The 22,271-nt window shown below is 37.1% G+C and overlaps 1 protein-coding gene across 1 annotated transcript in view; it reads right to left on the bottom strand.

The window, feature by feature from the left end:
* Positions 1–21,937, bottom strand: part of LOC145998589 (beta-alanine transporter-like) — a 200,077-nt gene extending 178,140 nt beyond the window's left edge. Inside the window, exon 1 of the mRNA XM_083135031.1 lies at positions 21,631–21,937. Within this exon, the coding sequence (XP_082991157.1) occupies positions 21,631–21,836 (206 nt within the window). The 5' untranslated portion in view covers positions 21,837–21,937. The remainder of the gene's footprint in view (positions 1–21,630) is intronic.
* Between the last annotated feature and the right edge of the window lie 334 nt (positions 21,938–22,271).

The following is a 22,271-nucleotide window of genomic DNA, read 5'->3' as shown; positions in this document are numbered from 1 at the left end:
CATTATAAAAACACTTACGAATTATACATAATTTATACTTGGAAGGAACACCAATTATGTTTAACATTGTAGTTAGTTGTTCGATAAATTCTCTAGCAGACTGTTTTGAAACATCTCCTCCAAAACGTGGCAATTGACTGAGTTCACTAACTCGTGAAAATCTATTAGAGCATTTATCAGACTGATTATAAGAATTCCATGTAGAATCATTATTAAGCCACATCGGGTTATAAGTACAGTTTGTTCTAGTACAAGGACAATGATTTACATTTAAGTCATCAGGAAACTGATCATGGATTAAGGAATGACATGTACTTTGACGTTGGCAACCACATACTGAAGTTCCAAGACCTGTGAAATTTTCTTTATTATCACAAGCAACATAAGTTCTAGAAGGTATGGAATTTCTGTTAGATGTAGAACAAATTTGCTTTGATGGGTCTGTAGCACATAAAGAACTAGGTGCATTATTTTCAATATCACAAGTATGTACGTGCTCATTATCATACAGCAAAGAGTTGTTCAACGAAGAAAGACATGAATGGTTATTTAGTGAACATGTACAATGGATTTTGTCAACAGTAGGATTGCTATTAGTAAATTCAGTATTATCTAGAACACAATGCCGCAATGCATATGTATTTTTGCCTTGTGAAGTGGAAGCTTTACCAAATGTATTTCTACTTTTATTGTGAGCAGATTTGCCCTTGCACAATTTGGTTACATTTTCCTTTGCAGAATTCAGTTCAGCATCAGATGTATCATAGCCAGAAGAACCTGTATGAAATGTTTCGCATTTATTGTGTTCACTAAAAACAACATGCTTTAATTTAGAATTTAATCTTGTATCAGTTTGGCATGCTATGTGCCTATGTTCATTAATAAGTGCATCAACATTACTTAATTCTTTATCTGGTTGTAGAACGTCTCTAACCATACTATTACAAATAACATCGCTTTGCTCTAAGCTAATGCATTTCTCATTTAAATCCTTAAGCATAGAATCAAATTCTTGCAACTTTACCTGCGTAGTATTCATATTTGTTTGTAGTGTACTTATAGAAGTTTCATGTTGGCACAACTGGTTTGATAAGTGTTTTTTTAACTCATCATCATGATGGTCTAGTTTTGATTCCAGATCACTGACTTTCGAATTTAATAAAGTTACTTCATCATTTATACGTTCATTTAGTAACCTATTAGCTGATTGACAAGCATCAGAAACCTGCTGCAACTTATTTTCTACATGTTGGAGCCCTTCATTCAGTTTTTCAGTATTTTGCTGCAACCTAACCAATTTTGTGCCCCAAACTTCACAGTTTGTTTGTAAACTTTCGCGCAGCGTTTCAGTGTTCTGATCAAGTCTATCTTGTAACCTATTCTCCAAAGCTTCAGTGTTCTGAAGTAACTTCTCTTGCAACCTATTCTCCAGAGTTTCGGTATTCTGGAGCAACTTCTCTTGCAACCTATTCTCCAGAGTTTCGGTATTCTGGAGCAACTTCTCTTGCAACCTATTCTCCAGAGCTTCAGTATTCTGAAGTAACCTATTCTCCAGCGTTTCGGTATTCTGAAGCAACTTGTCTTGCAACCTATTCTCATGTTGGGCCAAACTCGAGTGAAAAGCAGATAAAATTTGGTCAATATTGGGATTTACTGTATCCAAGTATGATTTTAAAGTGAATGGATTGAATTTTGGATTGCATGTCTTACAGTAATAGTCTTCTTTCATAGAGCTGAATATTACCCAGTGAATAACTGTAAGACCTCTACAATTTACATGTTCCCATTTCTTGCATGACGTGCATTCAATCATGCGAGTGTCAGAAAATCTGTCCTTACAACAGATTAAATCCTCCATTTGCTTACCAGAAATGTCCTCTTCGTTGCTTACTTCAACATCATCACTAAGATCCGGTTGAAGACACACGCTACTTCGAAGGACGTAAGGCACTTCTCTTTTCTTCATTATTGCATTATCAGTTCAGTTCTTATCAACTCACAATTTTCGAATCCTGGCTCTAGGTCGCCAATTTATTGCAACTGTCCCCAGTGTGGAGCAATTTGTTGCAATATTTTAAATAAAATTAACTTTTCAAATGTTACTTATCACATTAGTATATTAACCAATTTCTACAGTCACTATAGTAACGAGTAACAAACAAAATAACATCAAAATTGAACAGAGTAGCACAACAGAATTTTCTTCATTCTTTTCAGATTATGCTCAAAACTAAATAACAAAATATAATTGTAAAATGTCTTTGAATTAAAGAACTGTTGCAAGGACCAGTGGAGGTGTGTGTCACCTTCACATTGATCATTACTGCTGCGTTAAGCAGCAAGAAAGACAAAACTGACTCTTACGTGCAGGTGATATCCGAGCTTATGTGTCATTTATTGGTATCTCGTTAACTACCAGAGTTATACCGCTCATGACAAATCGTAGCCCAAGGCAGCATAACTCAATCTCGCCGTGAGAGACAACCCATAAAAGTGATTTGTGAATTTCAGAAATTATTAAATGTGAGGTTCAATTTTTTATTAAGTTCAAGATCTAGTAAATAGATGTTCAACGAGACATGATTTCTTTTTTATTTCCCCGTTCATCCTTCTACTAAAAAGAATAATTTCACTTCATCTTAAAGTTTCTATGAACCATAGTTATTTTTTTTAATGTGGGAAGTAGTTCCGTCTCTCGGGAAGTTGGTTAATTTATGACCTATTCAATACTTGATTTGTTTATTTTACATGTATGCACAATTGATCAGTGGCGTGCACATGATTTTCGAAAGGAAGGGGTTACGTACACCTTTTTGGTAGTCTGCACTCATTTTGCCATCTTTTCCTACCTTTGACGTTCTTTCTTAGGGCCAAAGGACGGGGGTTATGACCCCCACCAACCCCTCTTTTGGAATTGAACAAAAAATTCCACTCCTTTTCAAATCATGAAGAGAAGAAACTTTCCATTGTTTCTCTAATCTACAACTCTTTCTTTCTGGAAAGCCAACTTTACAATTCGCAATCTTTTCACGTACAATCAACGGTTAAGGTAATAGTAGACAAATTATCCATTGCCATTTTTGTTCTTTTTTATTCTACATCCTATGTTGCTTTAAGAAGTAGAGCTGAGCTGTGATGATGTTGAAGCAGATAATGTCCTCTGGGCATTGATATTTTGAATTTCAATTCTTAACCCTCACGTACGGAGAACAGAGTGAATCAACATAGTTATGGACAAATGGCCTACTAATTATTTTGTTGTCAACTGTTCTCAAACTGCTTTTTAAGGGGAAAAAAGCGGGGACAATAGGGATATAATTTCTCAGCAGCTTTCCTTGGACACACTTGTCACGAAGAACACATGAACTGTAGCCATCTCAGCCCGTAAAATTAGAACTAAAATAACGATCAAGTGATACATACTTGAAACTGAAATTGTCAATGCAATCACAGCGGCCTATACTGCATGTACCTTGCGGAAATATATGGTGAAGAATTAACACATAACAACATGCTCATCTAAAGGACGATAAAAGAAAGGAAGATGAGAATAAAAACAAACAGACAATGAGAATTAAAGAAAAGCAAGGAAATAAATAGGTATGGGAGAAAACGAAGACGTAAAGAGGGGAAAAGAGAAGAAATCACACAAAACTATACAAACAAAGGAAAAATAAAATGCATAAGATAAAAAATTCAGAGGTGATAACACAAGAAGGAACATGAGATTTTTAGGAGAACTGAAGGAGCACTACAAGTTTATAAAGAATGAAAAGTTGACCAAAAGATAGAGGTATTCTTGGAACTCGTGACATTTGTCGAATGTTTGTGTAGATAGCGCACCCTAATCTGAATGCATTGGAATTCGTAGTGTGTTTGATGCGATAACTGTGGTGCTATGTGGTGTGTGTGTGTGCGAATGGGTGCAGTATGAAACAAATCGATTTTTTAAGTACTGGAGAGTTATTGTTTGTCCCAAAGCGGTTCAAACCCTTCCGAAGTGCTCCCGAAGTAATAATACCATTAATAAAACATGAATAGATCAACAGTTTAAAATTGGATCCGCACCAGTGTGAAAGGTACAGATACCGAAAATCTGACCAGGGATATCTTGATTACAGAATGACAAGTTAGTAACGGAGACGACACTTGACAGAGTCTCGGTCTGGTTTCCAGTTGTAAATGCCCCCTCTCGTTCTCGGTCTCGTCTCGACTAATTAACATTCGTCTCGTTATATGTATAGTCTCGAAATGTATATTATTACAATATGTTAAAACAACATATGCACCGTGTCACAAACTTTCAGTGTATGGAGGTCATTGAATGAAACATTTCTTGATATTTCTTTTATCTGTTTGATACCTCACCCTCGAAAAACATAATGTGGATTGACTTTATAATAACTATAAACTAAAAATACAAATACTTTAAAACATATTATGGAATTCCAAAGGAATGGATGCTGTAACCTATTCCCAAACCTCAGTTATAGCCATGATGCTATGTAGATCAGTGTTTGAAATACAGTAAACCCTCATTAACACGAATCCCAAGGAACCGAAAAATCAAGAGTTCGCGTCAAAAAAACCGGGGACTCAAATTTTATTTCTACTTCCTCTACGATTTTCAGTTTTGTTTGCAGGTCTATGCCTGTCTTCTTCCTCTTGGCCATGACTCCCGTCTTACATTGCAACTTGATGTTTTTCGAACGTTTTAAAGAATAGAAAAACACATCTGAACACACAACTGAATTTGTTGGTTAAATACGTATAAGCTCATTGTTGACGCGATGCTCGCGATTGTTGAGCAATTGCACCCAAGTTTTAATCTTGATGTTACTCGTACTGGCTATGTTTTAAAGAATAGAAAAACACATTTGAACACATTGTTGATCTGAATCTGTTGGTTACAATACTGTATAAGTTGATTGTTGACAAGATGATAGAGATTGTTGGACGATTTCTTACATACCTAGCAGAGGAAAGACAAAGGAACAACAGAAGAAAATTGTGAGAAACTTTGAAAGTTCGTGTTAAATGAGATCTAATGACGCAACGGACTAAAAAACAGTTCGTAATTCGTGGTAACCAAAATTCGCGTTAACCGATAAAACTTTCTATAAGATATAATACATCCCTGCCGGGACCAACATTTTGTTCATGTTAACGGAGTGTTCGTCTTAAGCGAGTTTGTGTTAACGAGGGTTTACTGTATATGATACCTACACAGCATATCCGCTTGGTATGTCTGAAGTCCCACAGTAGAGTGAATTTTGGTTTATGTAAATATTTCAAACATGATACGAAAGTCTCGAACGAGGCAGAGAGTTTCGAACTCTCGGTCTGTCGCTCTCGGTAGCATTCCTAGTACAATATTTAATTCACATCATATTATTTCTTTTCAATATTTGAGGATTTTTAACGAACTTTCTTCGATTGTAAATTACGAGAACAATTTAGTTGCATCCTATTATATAATGAACTTGAAACGAGTTATTTTACTTTATTTGATATAGCAGAACAAAATAATCGCGCGACGTGTTTTTGCATTTGTTGAAAAGGATTATGCCGTTTACAAGCACAGGCTGTCCCTTCCGTAATATCCTAGCTTCCTACCGCTCGCTTTATTGAAAAATACTAAATATTTGACGTTTTGATTAAAATTGTAACGTTTAATTAGAATGTAAAGCCGGATAAAAAAAGTTTTAGTTTCATTGCCCACAAAAATTAGCCTTCTCCATATAGTTTTCTCACTTCTATTTATCACATTTTTTAAAATAAGCCCCATGGGACGCGAGGCCCCGGGCGGTCGCCTATTTCGCCCACACCGTGATACGCCTCTGCCAGTATAGTTTAAAAGTTGTTACGGTTGAACTTTTGTAAATATTATTTTGTTCTTTCTTATTACGACGTAGCCGAATGACGTTGTTAGTTAATTAAATATTTTAAGTTTAAAAAACCCTTACGAATGTTTCACCAAATTGATTACTTGAATTAATAGTGTTGGGTGTGTCGACACATATGGTCATTTTGCACCCTTCAATGTATACGGGGAAATATCCTCTTATCTAAACTTCGTAAGCTTAAAACAAGGGGTGTAACAAGCCCCCTTGAAAAAGGTTAAAAGTTCAATGTTCTAAAGAGACCTGCACAAGACACATTAAAAAGTTAAAATAAACTATAACTTCTTCACAGGCAGTGGAAGAGACAAGATCTTCGTAAAAAGCCAAAAACATTTATTAAAATACCGTCGTCGTCTCCCAACAGGGATGACAAACAGTTGGGAAAATTAAAAGTTTGCCTGAGGGAAGCAAAATATGCCGAGCACTTAAAACGAGATAACAGACATGACATGTTGGAAGCTCCAGCAAGTGACCATGAGTGAGACGGCTGCGTCCAATACGCAGTCGATCATATTTGTCGTACGTCATTACTGATATTTATATTTGTTAACAGTTATACCGGGTGTCCCAGAAGTCTTTCCCTGATTACAAACTTTATTCATATCCGCTATATGCAATGTAGAGATCAGAAAGTGGTGCCAAAATGTTGGAAAACTAACCAAGTTTATTTGTTGCAGGTTTCAGTAATGTGGCTGTAGTGTAGCAGTGTCAGTGCCAAAGAATCCGGAATTAATGCTCTTGACATCGGGTGGCATCTTTCCATACAATGTTTCTTGGACTTGACAGGATTTGGGAATGAAGATAAATTCCATTTTTTAAAATACCAACTTATTGATGGCAGATATTCTAGAAGAAAGACTTCTGTACATTTGAAAGTTCCTCTGCACTGTTATTGGTGACCGGGTCTCGCGTTACCAGAGGACATGCTGAGCTTTTTCCTGATTTGTGAACATTTTCGGTTTTCTGGGCACTGACACTGCTACACTACAGCCACGTTGCTCAAACCTGTAACAAAAAAACTTGGTCAGTTTTCCAACATGTTGGCACCACTTTCACATCTCTACCTTGCATATAGCGGATATGAATAAAGTTTGTAATCAGGGAAAGACTTCTGGGACACCCAGTATATTTCATTGTTGTTTGAAATTTCATGTTAAAATTGCATTTCTTTCTACTCCTGAATAAACATATTATTTCCTTAAAACGAGATTTTTTTTAGAGTTTAACGTCTTTAATTAGCAATATTTCTGGTAGATCTAAAATATAGATTTGTTGCAATAAAATCATTGTGAATGTTGGTTTCCTACGAATTGTGCGAATATTTTTACTATAGTGGGTGTATGATATACGAGTATATAAATGTAGAATGAAGACTTGAATTTATTGGGCAACTTTTCAGTCCGGTTATCGGCTCTATCAAAATTGGGTATATTTTGCTGGTCTTGAACAAAAAGAGAACGTTTAACATGCTTTTGTGTGTAAGCTCTACAATTGAATCTTGCAGAGGCGAAGATATAGTACAAGCAATGCAAGCACTGCTTGCATAATTCGAATATCATTTAATGTACTTAATGTTCTAACCGTATTTAGTTTCCATCGCACTCGATTTCGCGAAAAAATGCGGCCGCAAACTCCCCCAGCAGCTCTGTAGCAAGCACCAGCCTCAATGCTTGCAGCCGTTCTGCGGGAAAATAAGGCCTCCGAAGGAGTCACATGGCGAAGCGTGAAATTCTGGTGGAACCCGTCCACAAAGCTTCTACAAAAAGCTGTGCTTTCCGAGCTTGCGTGATTCCCGAAAATAGCCGAGTTCAACCGAAAGCAGAAGGATTCATCTATGGGTACGTTGCCAGCAAAAACTAGTAACGAATATTTGTCTTCATGAACACGTAAACAAGATCGCAAATATAATAATAATTGTTAGTCATAAAATAACTAAAAGAAGTTATTATCACTGTTCTAAATTCCATATATATCATATTATATTACAAATTATTTTAGATTTCGCGAAATGTAAAACGCGTAAAAAAAGTTGACATTGGGAGTTGGAGCAGTGGAATTTCTGCACCCCCGTGAAGAGTTTTCTCAGGGAGGGAGGGAAGATTGGACGGACCTTGGTCCTGCACTCTGCTTCCTGGTCGGTCCAGCTCAAATTACGCCAGAAGTGTTGACCGCTACCAGTGTTTGCAACTGCCAAATTATTTACGCAGTAATTCAAGTGAGCTCTTTCACAAATTTTACAATCAATAAATTGACTGCTTTGAATAAAACTTGGGGTGAAAATAAAGCTATCTAAGAAAGAACTATCTACTGATATTTGTACATGGCATAGAAGTAAATCGTATACATTCTGCATATTATGAGCACAAGAATATGTTTTAATGATTGATTGATTGATTTGTTGTTTTAAGTCCACTTTATGCACAGTAAGGCTAATCGGGACTGGACCTACAGTTTAAAATGGGATCTGAAACACTTGTGCCTCCACCGGGTATCGAACCCGGAACCCCTTGATTACAAGGCGACGACACTACCACTGCGCCATCGGGGATGCCCGAATATGTTTTAAGTTCTATTATTATGACGCAAGTGGTGTTCCCAGGGTCTTTTTACGGTCCCCATTTTGTCATCTTTTCCTTCCTTTGACGTTTTTTCTTAGATATACTGGGCCAAAAGGGGGTTATGTCTACCATCCACCCCCCCCCTTCGCCCCGGGAACGCCATTGAATGACACTTTATTACTTTAATATTAATGTACATACTCGTTCTGCTGAAATGATTCTGATTCCTCCGCGTAATTTTTATCTCCAAACTGATATATCTTTCCTTTGTGACGGATAAAATTAAGGAAATAGGTTGGTATCACTTTCTGTTGTTTCAGAGATTTTCAAAGTGATCTTGTGTGGATGCTTGCATTTACAGTTGTGGAAAGCGCGTGGAATAGTGTGAGTGTTTGTTGCTTCGTGTTTTGTGCTGTGAATTTATCGGAATGAACGCGTATTTAGGAACGGTTGATGTGAAGTGCGGGTGTTGAAAATTGCTTCGTTTAGCTCGAGAGAGATAAGTGTTAAAATGAAAATCGTGGAAGGGGGTCGACCAACACCAAGAGTTTGAAATTTATTGTGGTGAGTACATCGTCTATGCATGTGTTTCTTTGCTTTGAAATGATTTTTTTATTGTTTGTGTTTAACTTTTTATTTAGTGTGTAAGTTACTCCAATGCGGTTTTTAGGGTGCCCAAAAATACTAAATTACATCATGCAGCGTAAAATAAACAAATGATTCCCTTCTTTTTTTTATCTAAATCGGTTTGGTCACCGTTTGACCATATTAAATAATAATGAACAAATAAAGGTACTAATAAGTAAGTAAGAAATTCCGTCTCCCTTTAGTCGTATGCGGAAAGTTCGCATATGCAAAACGTTTAATATCATATGAATAACGTTACCTGGATTTTTTTAAAAAAGTAAATGTGACGTTTGCGGATCATATGGTTTATTTTTAGTACAGTCACTTTATTACGATATTTTGACAAATCCAGCGACTGGGTAAATGAGGCTATAAACCTTGAATCTTTCCCCTCGGCATGTCGTTGTACTACATGTTTTGTTGTACTGAAACATTGCTTGCCTCCTTCGTAAGACTACGCTTCGCTACTGGTATCTTGCCTGCCATAGGGCAATTTGTTTTGGAAAACCCTACCTGTCTGTGACTGTTATGTATTCCATTCACAGTCGTACATGTAAGTATTTGCATTTCCTAGTAGAATTTACGGTCTAGCATGCGCTTCTTCCAGTAAATTTTGGAGCACCATCTACGTTCCAACGTGCAGCATTCTTTTGCTGTTTGGATAAAAATGACAATGTTGTATGCTTGTGGTAGTTGTGCCTAAGTTTTCATCAACAGTCAAAAATCTAAAACGGTGATGTTATATGTCAGTTTCGAATGGAATCTCAGTCTACAACCAAGATTTCCTTTCATATTACGACGCTTAAGTCAGCAAGCGGATCGAAGTTGGAGCAAGCTGTTCTGCGGAGAGAGCAAAGTTCTTAATGAGTTTCCAGCTGAAACTCTTCCGCTACATTTTCCCCTGCCTTCGACTCTGAGGGAAAGCTCCGCTGCAGTTCACGAGACAGCAAATAAGCATATTTCCAACTTTGCACTCCGTTCTTTTTTGCCAGCACATAATATACATCAACGGAGCGAGCTTCTTGGTTTTCAAGCAGACTTCGACTTGCCAATAAGAGCTAGTTCACGTTGCCCTAGCTATGGGTTTCACCAAAGGTTGATAGGTTATTACTGGAACCCGGATTACTAGCCAATAAAAGCTACGCTAATAGGCAAACAAAAATAAACTAAGCAATTGGAAAATAGGCATGCATATACGAGCGTATAAAAAGCTTAGCTTTTAGTCATCCAAAGATACTAAAATGTTATTAGTTGTTATTATTAACGAGGTTACATTTAACCAAAATAAAATTCGAATTACTGTGAATCAAAATATTGAATTCTGAAGTACGTGAAATATAAAGTAAAGACGGAGGGGTTATCACACCACGCTACGACGCCAGGGGTCCCGGGATCGAATCCTGGCCTGGGCATGGATGTTTGTGAGTGTCCATTCAACAATTTCGTCACATCACTCATCCCCATCTTCCCAAATTAGCCAAAAGTGGTACAAAAAGCGAAGTAAAATAAAGCAAATCAATCAATCGATTATAAAGTAAATAACAATTTTCTTATAATACTTATTTAATGTATCTTTATTTTTTAATTATAATAATTGTCTATCAAAAAATGACAATCATATATTCATGAGATTTTGTAGAATTTTGCATAACTGAAATTGAAGATTCGTGGAATTCTAATGTAGGGGAGACCGGGGCTAGTTGTTACATAGAATTTTCGGTGACTTCCGCTAGGGGTGGCACTTTCTTACTCATAGAGCACTTGACTTATTCGACAAAGACGTCTAGGTTGCAGTTGGCGCCAGTGGTAGCAAGTGAGTGGACGTGACGAGTGTGTTTCACTTTTTGGTTTGAAAGTGATTATTGAGGGTTGCGTTCCAGTTGTGATTTTTACATGAAGAAGTGAAGGTAAGTTTCCGTTATTTTTTTATGTTTGAATCCTTAATTATTAACGTTGATTTCACGCAGTTATCGATCACTTTCTTTTCTTCGTCCGAGGACAGAACTACATTGAAAGTAATGGCGTCGCGTGGGGCTAGTTGTAACATCGTGTACGGTGCATGTTGTTACCTTGTAAACTAAAGAAGAGGATAAGAAAAGTACAGCATGAAATGAATTCAGAGAGTGAAGATGAAGACTGTTTGTGTATTATTTGTTTTCATCCGTTTTCCGAAAGTAAAAAGGGGGAAGATTGGGTACAGTGTACAGTACAGAAATTGAAATCTCGTTGGTTTTCTTTTGTTTGTGTTTCTTCAATTCGCAAAAAATTGCAAGGGATAAGTAACAAGTGGATAAAATGTTTGTCGACGTTATATAATTTTGCCTCTGTCTTAATCTTTATTGATATATGTATGTTTTTGCTGTATAAAACTTTGTTGTAACAACGTGCCCCGATACTGTAACAACTTACCCCACTGTGAGGCAAGTTGTTACAATTTTCCGAGTTCCAAAATTGTAACGTTCACAAGTTCATAATGTATAGCTATTCCATTGGAAAAAATATATGCATTGCCCAAAAGTGTGACGGTTTAATACTGAAAATTTGATTATTGCATGTGCAGTAGGAAGCATATAAAAAATTCTGAAGTTGAAATTGTAACAACTAACCCCGGTCTCCCCTAAATCTGCCAAAAAAATTCTGACAAATATTGACTCTAAGTACACACGCAAACGATAAAAATATGGATTTCAATCTAACACCACTATTTATGTCCGTGGTGTATATCTGTAGCTCATCTACTATATCATATGTACAATTTACAGACCGCTCTTAAATCTGCACGGTAAACAAGCATTAAAAATAAGAAAAGCTGCTTAGTAGGAATGAAACTTTTAATACTGTGAATAGTTAAAGATACAGGAATCAATAAATTCTAATGTGTTATATTGTGTTCCTCAACAGGATCAGAACCTTTTTTTCTCTCACAATTTAAATTCGGTCCAAGTTTCGTATTGTTTCATTTCAATACGGAACTTGGACCCTATTTAAACTGATGCGGAAAAAAGGTTCCTGGACCGAATTTAAATTCATCCGGAAAAAAGGATTCTGAACCGAATTGAAAAATTTTACAGATAAAAAGTTCTTTACGGTCCATTTACGCTTGCTGATTTTCTCTCCTGGACCGGAATTGAATTTATTTAAAATTGCTGAACCTTTAACAACGCTGCTAAAACCTAAACTGGAGGGCACAAAACATACTTTTTCACTATTGGTACTTATATTGGCAGAACTATGAATACTCATGCTCTGTCCCAGACGTTTGTGGAGCAAGCGAACGAAAGTAAGCCCTCTGCACAACCTCGAGAGGTTTCGAACAATGAACGCATCAGAGGGAAAGGGATTGCATGGAGGGAACAACGCGCAAACGCTCCGCCGACTCGCTTTCTCTCCTTCTGTACCGTTATGCGCCGCGTTGCTCAACAGAAGCCTTGTATTTATTCTATACCATTTATGTAGTTCTGTGACGTCAAAGTTGTTGCCAAAGGGTGAAAACATGATAGAGCGGTCCTCCCAGATGGCACAGTGGTAGCATCGTCGCCTTGTAATCAAGGGGTCCAGGGTTCGATACCTGGTGAAGGCACATAGTGGTTCGGATCCCACTTTAAACTGTAGGTCCAGTCACGATTAGCCTTACTGTGCATAAAGTGGAATTAAAACAGGAAATCATTTACTCATTCAACATGGTAGAGTAAGTCGGGTTTTACTTAAAACTGAAAGTTTCGATTAGCCTATCAGAGCATTAAAAATGTACTTAAACGTTGCCAAATGCTGCGCAGTTGCAAACACCTGAATTGCGTTTAATATTTTCAGAACATTCCGACAAATCCGCATAATCTCCACGTGCCAAAAGGACATTAAAACCATTACTTTAATCCCACATTCTACACTGGGTAAAAAGCTTTTCAGACATCTCTGATATTCAGTTGTGAAGGAAAAGTGCATTAAGAATTGAGTGGCATAAGATCCTGAATAAACGCCGAGCATTGCAATCTAATCGCCTTTCTCACACACCAACGATGCAACATCACGTAAACTGCTAAGCGGAGTCTGTCGGGAAGGAAGCTGTTGACATAAATCGGCACGCGTTACGCTCTCGCCAAGAGAATATTAATGGGATGCAAATGTTTGGGTTGCGAGGAGGAATGCCCGGCCTTCTTCTTAAGCCATTCAACGCCTGGAGTGGGTAGTACAGTGGCCTACCTGTAATGCCTCGCACAGTCGCAAGCAAAACTGAGTTGTGGATTCTGATGTCGGAAAAGTGAACTTGAGCCACCCGTATCCTGACGGACGGTAACCAGTAACACGCAACGAGTTCACACATTGCATAAGAAGCTAGGGTATAATTTAATGGGTTTATGTTGCATTATTAATTTATTGATGTCTTGTGGCATACAATATCTGTAGGAGAAAGAATGGTGGTAAAGGAAAGAATAGAGTTTTGTTTTCTATTCTATTCTCTGATAGGCTAACCAGGCCTGGACCATACAACTCACAGCTCCTTTAGTACATGGCGTCAGATTTAGCACTGAGAAAAAATAAGAGAGGGAAGAAAATCAAATAAAAATATAAAAGAAAGGAAATTAGAGGGAAGGAAGAGGGAAAAGGGAAGGAATAGAGAGAAATGAGAGGATAAAGGGAAGAGAGGGAAAAAGAAAGAAATAAGAGAAAAGGAAAGGAATAGAGTGTTAAAAAGAAGAGGAGAAGGAAAACAGATAAAAGAAAGAGACAGTAACAATAAATAGAAAAGGAGAGAAAGAAATGAAAAGGGAGGAATGTAAAGAAAAAGAAGAAAAGGAAGGAGGAAAATTAATCTTTTTGCAATATTTTAACACAAAAAGTATAAAGTATCCTGTAAATCAAAAATGTATAATAATGGTGTCATTTTTTAACATTTAGAATTCTTTAAATAGATTGATTTATGTGTGTGTGTGTTCCATATTTTCATTCTAGAATTTTTATTCAAATCAATAACTTCAGTTAATTAATTTAGCATCATTATTTTCGTTGCCAACAGTCCATTTCGGCGCACCCTTGGCGCCATCCCTCATATATAAGAAGTAACGGTAAAAGGGAAAGCTACACTACTCCACCGATTACGTCATGTCTCGAAATCCCTATCTTCCCTGTTAGGTCTTTCTTGCATTTGCAATAGCACATCTTATCAGCAGGAGGCCATTCTTGTTCGCAATTCAGTTGAGGTATGTTCGGAGTTTCGCAGTACCTTCAGTTGGAATTGATGTCTGCGACACGTATAGTCGCTCTTGGAAGGGCATTTCGAAGGCGGACTGATAAGGGAATCGATTTCCGTATATACTGTGAATTCTTCTACGCAGATAAGAATGAAAGATGATTCCGTTCAGTAAATATCACGGTAGCTATTGTTGAAGTAAGAAGCATGTTAAGTATGATGCTACAGGCAATTATACAGACAATATATGAAGGACAATGGCACTTTGGTGCTTAACACATTTTATCGCCAGTCCCAAATTCATCAAATGCTGCACATTACCCACATTGGTCGCAAACATCAGTCATCGGACATCGATGTTTTCTCACTCAAACGTGCATTTCTGAAAAAAAAAAATATTAACGCTGCCTTCCGCCAGTTATTAATTTATATATTTTCTGTATGTAGTAATCTGTAAATGTTAAGTATTGAAAAATGTCTCAATTGATGATGCTTTATAATGTGTAGAGGGGTGTAAGGGGTACCTTCCACGTAGGCGCCCAAAAGTCAACCTCACTTGCACGCAGTACACCCTGGACTGTATCTTGCAAACGAACGAGGCTCTGGCGACTGGCACTATGACCAGTATAATTTTGTGTGTGTTGTCCTGTTTTTTGTCCTTGTGTGTGCTGAGTGCCCGTTTACAGCCTTAGCTTTTAACAGAAGTCAGAATATTTTAAGATTTTAGTTATGCAATGTTAGAGTTGTTATTTGTAACGGTAAGGGGCTGGACCCCGTATAATGTGACGGGTGCAAAATAGCCTAAGTGCTGACGCACCCACAATTTTAAAATCAAATCAAATCAAATAATGTGTAGAAAACCCTGTGTAAATATATCTTACCGTTTCCATCATATAAATTTTCAAACTTTGGGTTGCGTGACATTTGAAACACACTATGTTATTATATACCAGAACATGACAGCTAGTGTTTTCTCCATAAGCTTGTCCATATGCGTTTTTAAATAAACGTACAGGCAGTATCCTTATACATGTATCTTGTATCTTCCTTCTAGCATTAGATCTTTTTTCTCCTTTGTTCGTGTTTACTTTTTCTCTTGTTCCTTCATTAATTTCATATCATATCACCACTCCCTCTTTGATTAGCCAAAAGTGGCAGAAAAGCGAAGTAAAATAAACCAAACCTATCAATCGACTTTCTCCCTTCTTCATCATTTCTTTTTCTACGCTTTTGTTTTTCCTTTCATTTTCTTTCCGTATCTTCTTCATTCTTTCTCTCTAATGTTCTGATATTCCTCTTCCTTCTCTCTCTTTCTATATTTTTCTTTCCTTATCTATCTTATCTATTTCTTCCGCTCTCTCTCTCTCTCTCTCCCGCTTTTCTATGTCTTCCTTTCTACCTCTCTTTCTGTAGTTCTCTCTTTCTTCCCTCCTCTCTCTCTCCTGCTTCCCTATTCCTTTCTCTCTCTGCCGCGTCTTTCTTTCAGTTGCATCCCCTCTTTCTCTGTGCTTTTGTCATTACGTATATTCTCTCTCACTTATGCTTTTCTTTTCTTTCCTTCCCCATATCTCTCTCTCGCACACAATTTTCTTCCTTTCTCTCATTATTTTCCGCTTCTTTTATCTTTCCTTTTCCATCTCTTTAAAAACAGTTCTTTCTTGAGATAACGGGATGAAATTATTCACAAATCTTCGCTGGATACGACATGAACTACAGCCTATTTTATCTACAGTCAGAAAAGGCCCTCGGTAGGGAAAACATGCTCACTCGCTCGAGGCTGTGTACATCAGGGGTCCCGCGCCATATTAATTAATGGGACACTAAAGCTTTAGATTGAGAAACATAACTCATACAATTATCCAGGTATAAATTCCTTGTGAACAAATTTATTGTTCATATTTTGAATGATCGTGCCATCTCACCGTATTATGTTATGGAGGTTTCAGAACAAAGCCACACTCGACACATGTCACTTGGGAACGAGCCAACGTTTCACATTGTAGCAGCATGCCACTTTGAAAATTAAATATTTTTTAAAAAAATAGAAAGTCATAATTTTGTTCTTTTTTGTGTATTTTCCCCTAAAAATGATAAATATAGGTTTCTCTTTGGCACTACTTTTTGACATCTCAATGTTTGCTATTGAATTGAAAGTTGGCGGCTTTCGCAATTATGTTATGCATAAATCATATTCGTAAATTCCAAATTGAGCCGAAATAATTTAGTCTAATTTCAAAACCTGTCACATGTAACTTTTCACCTTGAAAAAAAAATTAAAAGAATATTGATCTCACCAGGGTTCGAACTCACATCACGAAGTTTCAGACTTCTAATTTAAATAGTAAAACGAGACGTGTGAACTCCACGACGCATGCGATCTGTGCAATCATTGTGTGCGAAGGGTTCTGCAACCTAGTTCTTGCTTCCTGGTGAGAAGTCAGGGGCGACGGAAACACGTGATTCCTTATCTTTGTCTAGCCCTGTGGCCACAGCGCGAGAAGAGGAAGTTTCAATTAGATAATTTGTTGGCTGATTTACTTTCGTTTATTTTACTTCGATTTTCCTGTTACTTTTGGCTAATCGCGAAGATGAGGATGAATGGCGATAAGGTGAATGATTCAATCACAAACACAAGCATACACATGTTAGTGCGGAAGGGGAGCTAGGGTGGCGTGCCTCCCCTTGTATGTCAACATAAAATATAGGACGCAAGGAAAAATGGGTTGGAAATTTAAAAATGGAGAAGATTAGAAAAATTGTAAATTCATTCTTATTGGAGGAAGGAGCGGCTGTCAAAGATAAGAGGGTTGAGAAAGTGTATCATGAAAAATATGACAAATAATAATTTATATGCAGAAAATAATTTAAATATCTAATTATCAATCAAATGAATTCGCGTTTGTTTTCTAAACATAACAACAATGATTTTAGTCCAATAATAGTTGTTGAAGATTATTTGTATTTGTTTTTAATAAAAGCACCTTCAATCAGGCAGACAGGAATGTCTTGACTCCTCTCATTCAGAAATTACTGATATAGAATCGAGCGTGAAATCAGTCTGATCAGTGTTTGTGTGTGTGTGAGGGTGGGGGGGGGGGGGTTGTGAAACGAGGGAAGTGGCAAATGAATGACGGAAAACATTAATATTCACTTACCGATGTAACCCAAAGTTTTGAACATAAATTCTGTGATTATTTATAAATAAAAAATAAAAATAAAAAAAAATAAAAAAGAACAACGTTTGATCTTCCGGTGCGATTTGTTACCAGAAGAAAACATCAGAAGTGGTTGTTATATGTAAAGAATTTCAGTAACAACACAGTAAAACTCAAAATTATGCCACACGCATAGTCCTCTCAATAATTATTTTCTCCTTACCACACGAACAACAAACAACAACAAAGTATAAAGCTGTGGCTCGGTGAAATACTTTTCGTGGCACCCGTTTGGCAGAAAAAGGATAAATAACAGACCACACGGGGAATCGAACCTAGGATTTGAGCTTACGAAGCTGGCGTTTTACCGACATGGACACAAGCCGCGGTGCAAGAAACCGTGCTATTAGAGTGATTTCTCCTGAAGATTGCAACTTTACCTATGAGTTTCCAAATTTGCAATGCCCCTTCTCCCTAATTACATTAATTTGAAAGCAATACGCTTCATAGTATAGTGTCTCTAAGCTGTGCACACATTACTCTTAGACTTTAAGTTAATGATGTGTGTGTATATTAATGAAGACGATCGAAGACGTGCTTTTTTGTGCAAGGTTAGTGTTTCCAACCCCTAATAATCTTCATGCTCTAGCTTCTGTCAACATAGCAGATTCTGATATGTGGCTACAAATATTATAAGTCAATGACACAAACATACAGTAATTATATTTTTAAACTAACTATTTGACGAAGAAGAGTGATTTTTCAGGAAAATATGAAGACATTCATCCAGCCTGTGCTGATTTTGGGAGCTTTATTATCCTACTTTTGTGTTCAAATTACAAGCTAGAAAAGCATGTAATTGAAGGTAACGAAAGTGATCCTAAGTCAGATCATTCGAGCCGTGATAGATATTTTTATTGCCTTGGATTCTTTATTTTCTCCCGTCCGCATTTTGAACGTCAATTTGATTTATTTCTTGTTAGCTTCGCTTCTTTTCCACATTTAGTTAATCGCGACGAAGAAGATAAATTATGATATGGGAAAATTGATGAAGGAACACTCGCTAAGAACACCCACGCACAGGTCGGAATTCGAACCCGGGTCCTCTTGGTGAACGTCGACGTTGTTGTTGCGTTAAGCTAGGGGAAGATGTAATGGAACCACCATCCACTCCCCTCTGTTTTCAAATAAATATGATCTTCTCCCCCAAGAGAAGAGATTCAGGTAGTTTCTTTTTAGATTTTTTTAGAATTTCCCAATTTTTTTCCTGCCATTCTCATTTGAAATTAGATACTGCATTGCATTAATAATTAAAATGCAATGCTTTCCTGTAACCGTTTCTTTTCACTCGGCAACAATGAAAATTCCCTGCATGCGGTGAAAAACTTTAGTGGTAAACAACACTGCAGAGTGCTGTTTTCCCGAACCTTTACTTCGGCTGTACTGCCACACTGGATCGGTTCCGAAGCTGAACTTTAACTCAAACGAGTGTGCCAATTTCTCTGAACAGAAGTGTACCTTGAGCCCTTATGAAGTTATTCACATTATTTTTCGTTCTAATTTATTTCGTGATTTTTCTTATATTCAAACCTTCGGCATTATTTTGGATTGTTCTGTTCCTAAAATATAAAAAATAATTTCATGGGAATCTTTCGTTTGAAACAAATATATAAATCATATATGCCTTGCGTGCTTTGTTTACAAAACTAGAGCAAACTATTTTGTATAACTGCCGGACTTGGTTTTTCGTTTGTTAAGTTGTAATAAGGCAAATTGAAATTGATTCTTGTTCAATTATTTTGTATTTATATGTTAAATATTATAATGAATAATATGGTTAAACTTCTGTGTAGGCCTCTGAGTAAGAACTAACTTGAGTCTACTAAATTAGGTTGTATATTTAGAGTATTAAATTGCTTGTTCTTGCGCTGCGTGTATGACGAATTTTCACATTCAACATACCATTAATAGCACCACAAATGTGTATGTATATGCTCCTTTAGAACATTTATTTATCCAGGTGTTTATTTGTTTACTAAGGTGCGAACCGATCGAAAGGAGGCGATTCCATCTGCCCTTCTCTGATGTCGCCACTGTTCAAACTGCACAACACTGATCGGTTAAAGCAGTGGAATATCTACACTTAGTCCACTTTCTTACTCGACTCTGTATTAGTTCTTTAATAACTTATACTACAATAATTAATTTTCATCCTGCAACCAAGTCGCGTTTGACTTTTAACAATAGCAATAGTTAACAGTTTTCTAGTGTAGTGTGGTGGAGCCTAGCTAGTTTAAAGCTATTAGTTAACCATAAGTCTCGTTACGAAAATCAAGACTCTAATTTATCTTCTGAAATATCTTGGTTAACTTCCATGAACTTCTTTTAAATCAAAATGTTTCTGTTCTGTACTGCAGAACAGTACGATACATAAGTATAACCAAGCAAATTACTCATCGCCATGTTGATTCTCTCTGTATTACGCAATGAGAACTTCAAGAATTGAAACATAACTCCAAACAAGCTGCTGACAACCTGTACACCAACATACATAAAAATTCAGACCTTAAAAGCAAGTAGAATGCAAGAGAAAAGTTAATGAAAATAGTCATGGACAATTTGCCGAGCAATACTAGTGGATCTCAATGTACAACTTGTACCTCGAAATAAAAGCCATACTGAAAATTCTCAGCTGTTTACTTTTTCCCTCTAATTATATAACTCGCTGTAAAAGTAACGAACTGTATGTAAATATCTCCTTTTTTAAGAACACTGAATCTAGCTTATTAAAATATGCGCTATCACGCATAATAAAATTAGAATAAAATACCTTAAACTGTTAGTTGATATCGGAGGTTGTGCACCGCTGACTAATTAATCGTTCTCCATGACACCTAAGCCAAGGTAACTTAATAGCCTAAGCAGGTCACGACCTACATGTGTTTTACGCAATACAAATGGATCTGCTAATTGTACGGTTTTGCGACTGAGCTTTATCTTCCGTCCGTTTGGAGGCGCTAGTGACTTTCAAATAGAGGTTCTTCAGTTCAAACATTCCCAGTTCTCAACTTTCAGAGAAAAAATGTGAAGTACTTACTTGTAAACCTACTCTACTGTGTAGGAAATGCATATTTTCTTTGAGAGAGAGCGTTTTCTATCAGCGAAATGTATTTCTTCTGAATTTGTTCACATTAATTAAAAAATTGATACATATTGGGTGATTGCATGGTGTTGTATTTTTTTTAAGTCACCACTTGAAGCTTATTCCCAACAATAAGAATGAATAATGAGTTAATGAAATGGATACGAAATCAGCCACAAATAAACTGGTATTCCTTACTCGATATCCGAAGAACATTAAAATGCTATATTGTCATTGTTGTTAAGTAGTAGTTTGGCAGTTTGTTTTAGTCCACTCTGTGCACATATAGAATAATCAACGATCCTACAGTTTACGATTGACTTGTTTAGAAGATAACAATTGAAGTAGTCGGCAAAAGTGCAAAGTCAGACTTTAAAATACTTGTACATACAAATTCACAAATCTGCGTCCACGCTCAAAATTACTCCTGTCATTCGTACATTATGGTATCATCTATCGAAAAAATCTGTCTATTAATATATGTAAGTGATTCTATGTCATTTGAAATGTTCTTCAAGTTTGTGGTGAAAATCAATATGGCTAGGCACCCCGACCCATTCAATTTTGGCAAAAAAAGGAAGAAGAAGAAGAAGAATGCAAGTGTCAATGGAACTTTACGTGTGCGGTAATCCCAAGTAAAATGTAAAAAAAAAAAACTTTACGTGTACATCAGCCGTCACCGAGCCTAAAAGATACCTGGTAGGTCTTGGATCTGAGAGATCTGTTTCGTTGAAGAAATGTTCGTTCTAGTAATCAAAGCGCCGTGGGTTTGTTTCCTGGTAGAACACTTCTCACAACTCTCTTAGTTTGTTTAAACTATTTTGTTATTTAACGTCGCTCTTTTTAAACACTTTAGGAATCAAGACGAAGAGGGTGGATGGCAATTAGATTAAATAGGTTAAAGAAAAAAACACAATATCCTGCCAGATGCCAGAATATTTACTACAAGAAACTGGTAAATTCAGCAAAGAATGAACATGTTCAAACTAGTATCGGAGCATCAAATTTTCACCAGGAAGCAAACTCGGACAACTTTTTAAAAAAACAAAGCACTTACCTGATATTCTTCAGAACGTTGGTGCTAATGTTCATCGAATCCAGCACAGGTACCTTGCACCAGTGATCGGGCCTCGCAGCCATGAACAGCTGATTGTAAGCGTGGAAACCGCATGGCAGGACGCCGGGCAACAGGACGAACCACAGCAGCAGCTGCTGGTAGAGACCAAACTCCCCGACGTCCGGCAAAATCACGTCCAGGTCCATGTTGGATGGATGGAAGACAAAGTTGGCGCTATGCACGGCACCGCGAGTCGATCAATCTTGCTGCATTCGGCACTCTGTTCTTGCGCACCCCACTCGCTCGGTCTCCACGCGAGCTCTGACTGCACTCGATGGACAGGAGCGTTGAGAAGAGGCCAGTGGGGCCCGGCACCTTGCTTTTGCGATGCGCGTGCAGAAAACAGGGTCACGTGTGCTGGAGGATGTGGAAGGAGCAGGGATTAGCGCCGTAACTAAACGCTGGTTGATTCAATTAGCATTGCTTATTTGCACGATTAAACTAAATATATGCTTACAGGTCGAAACCAAGTGTTAGGTAATAATCACAATCTAATTATTGATAACAATTCGTTTGAACCACTTTCCAAATTCAAGTACTTAGGAATAATACTAACAAATGAAAATGAAATTACAGAGGAT

Source organism: Lepisma saccharinum, chromosome 14, assembly GCF_977018435.1.
Source record: "Lepisma saccharinum chromosome 14, izLepSacc3.1, whole genome shotgun sequence".
In the NCBI taxonomy this organism is placed as follows: domain Eukaryota; kingdom Metazoa; phylum Arthropoda; class Insecta; order Zygentoma; family Lepismatidae; genus Lepisma; species Lepisma saccharinum.
The sequence above is the reverse complement of the archived record's forward strand: the minus strand, read 5'-3'. Positions and strand labels throughout refer to the sequence as shown.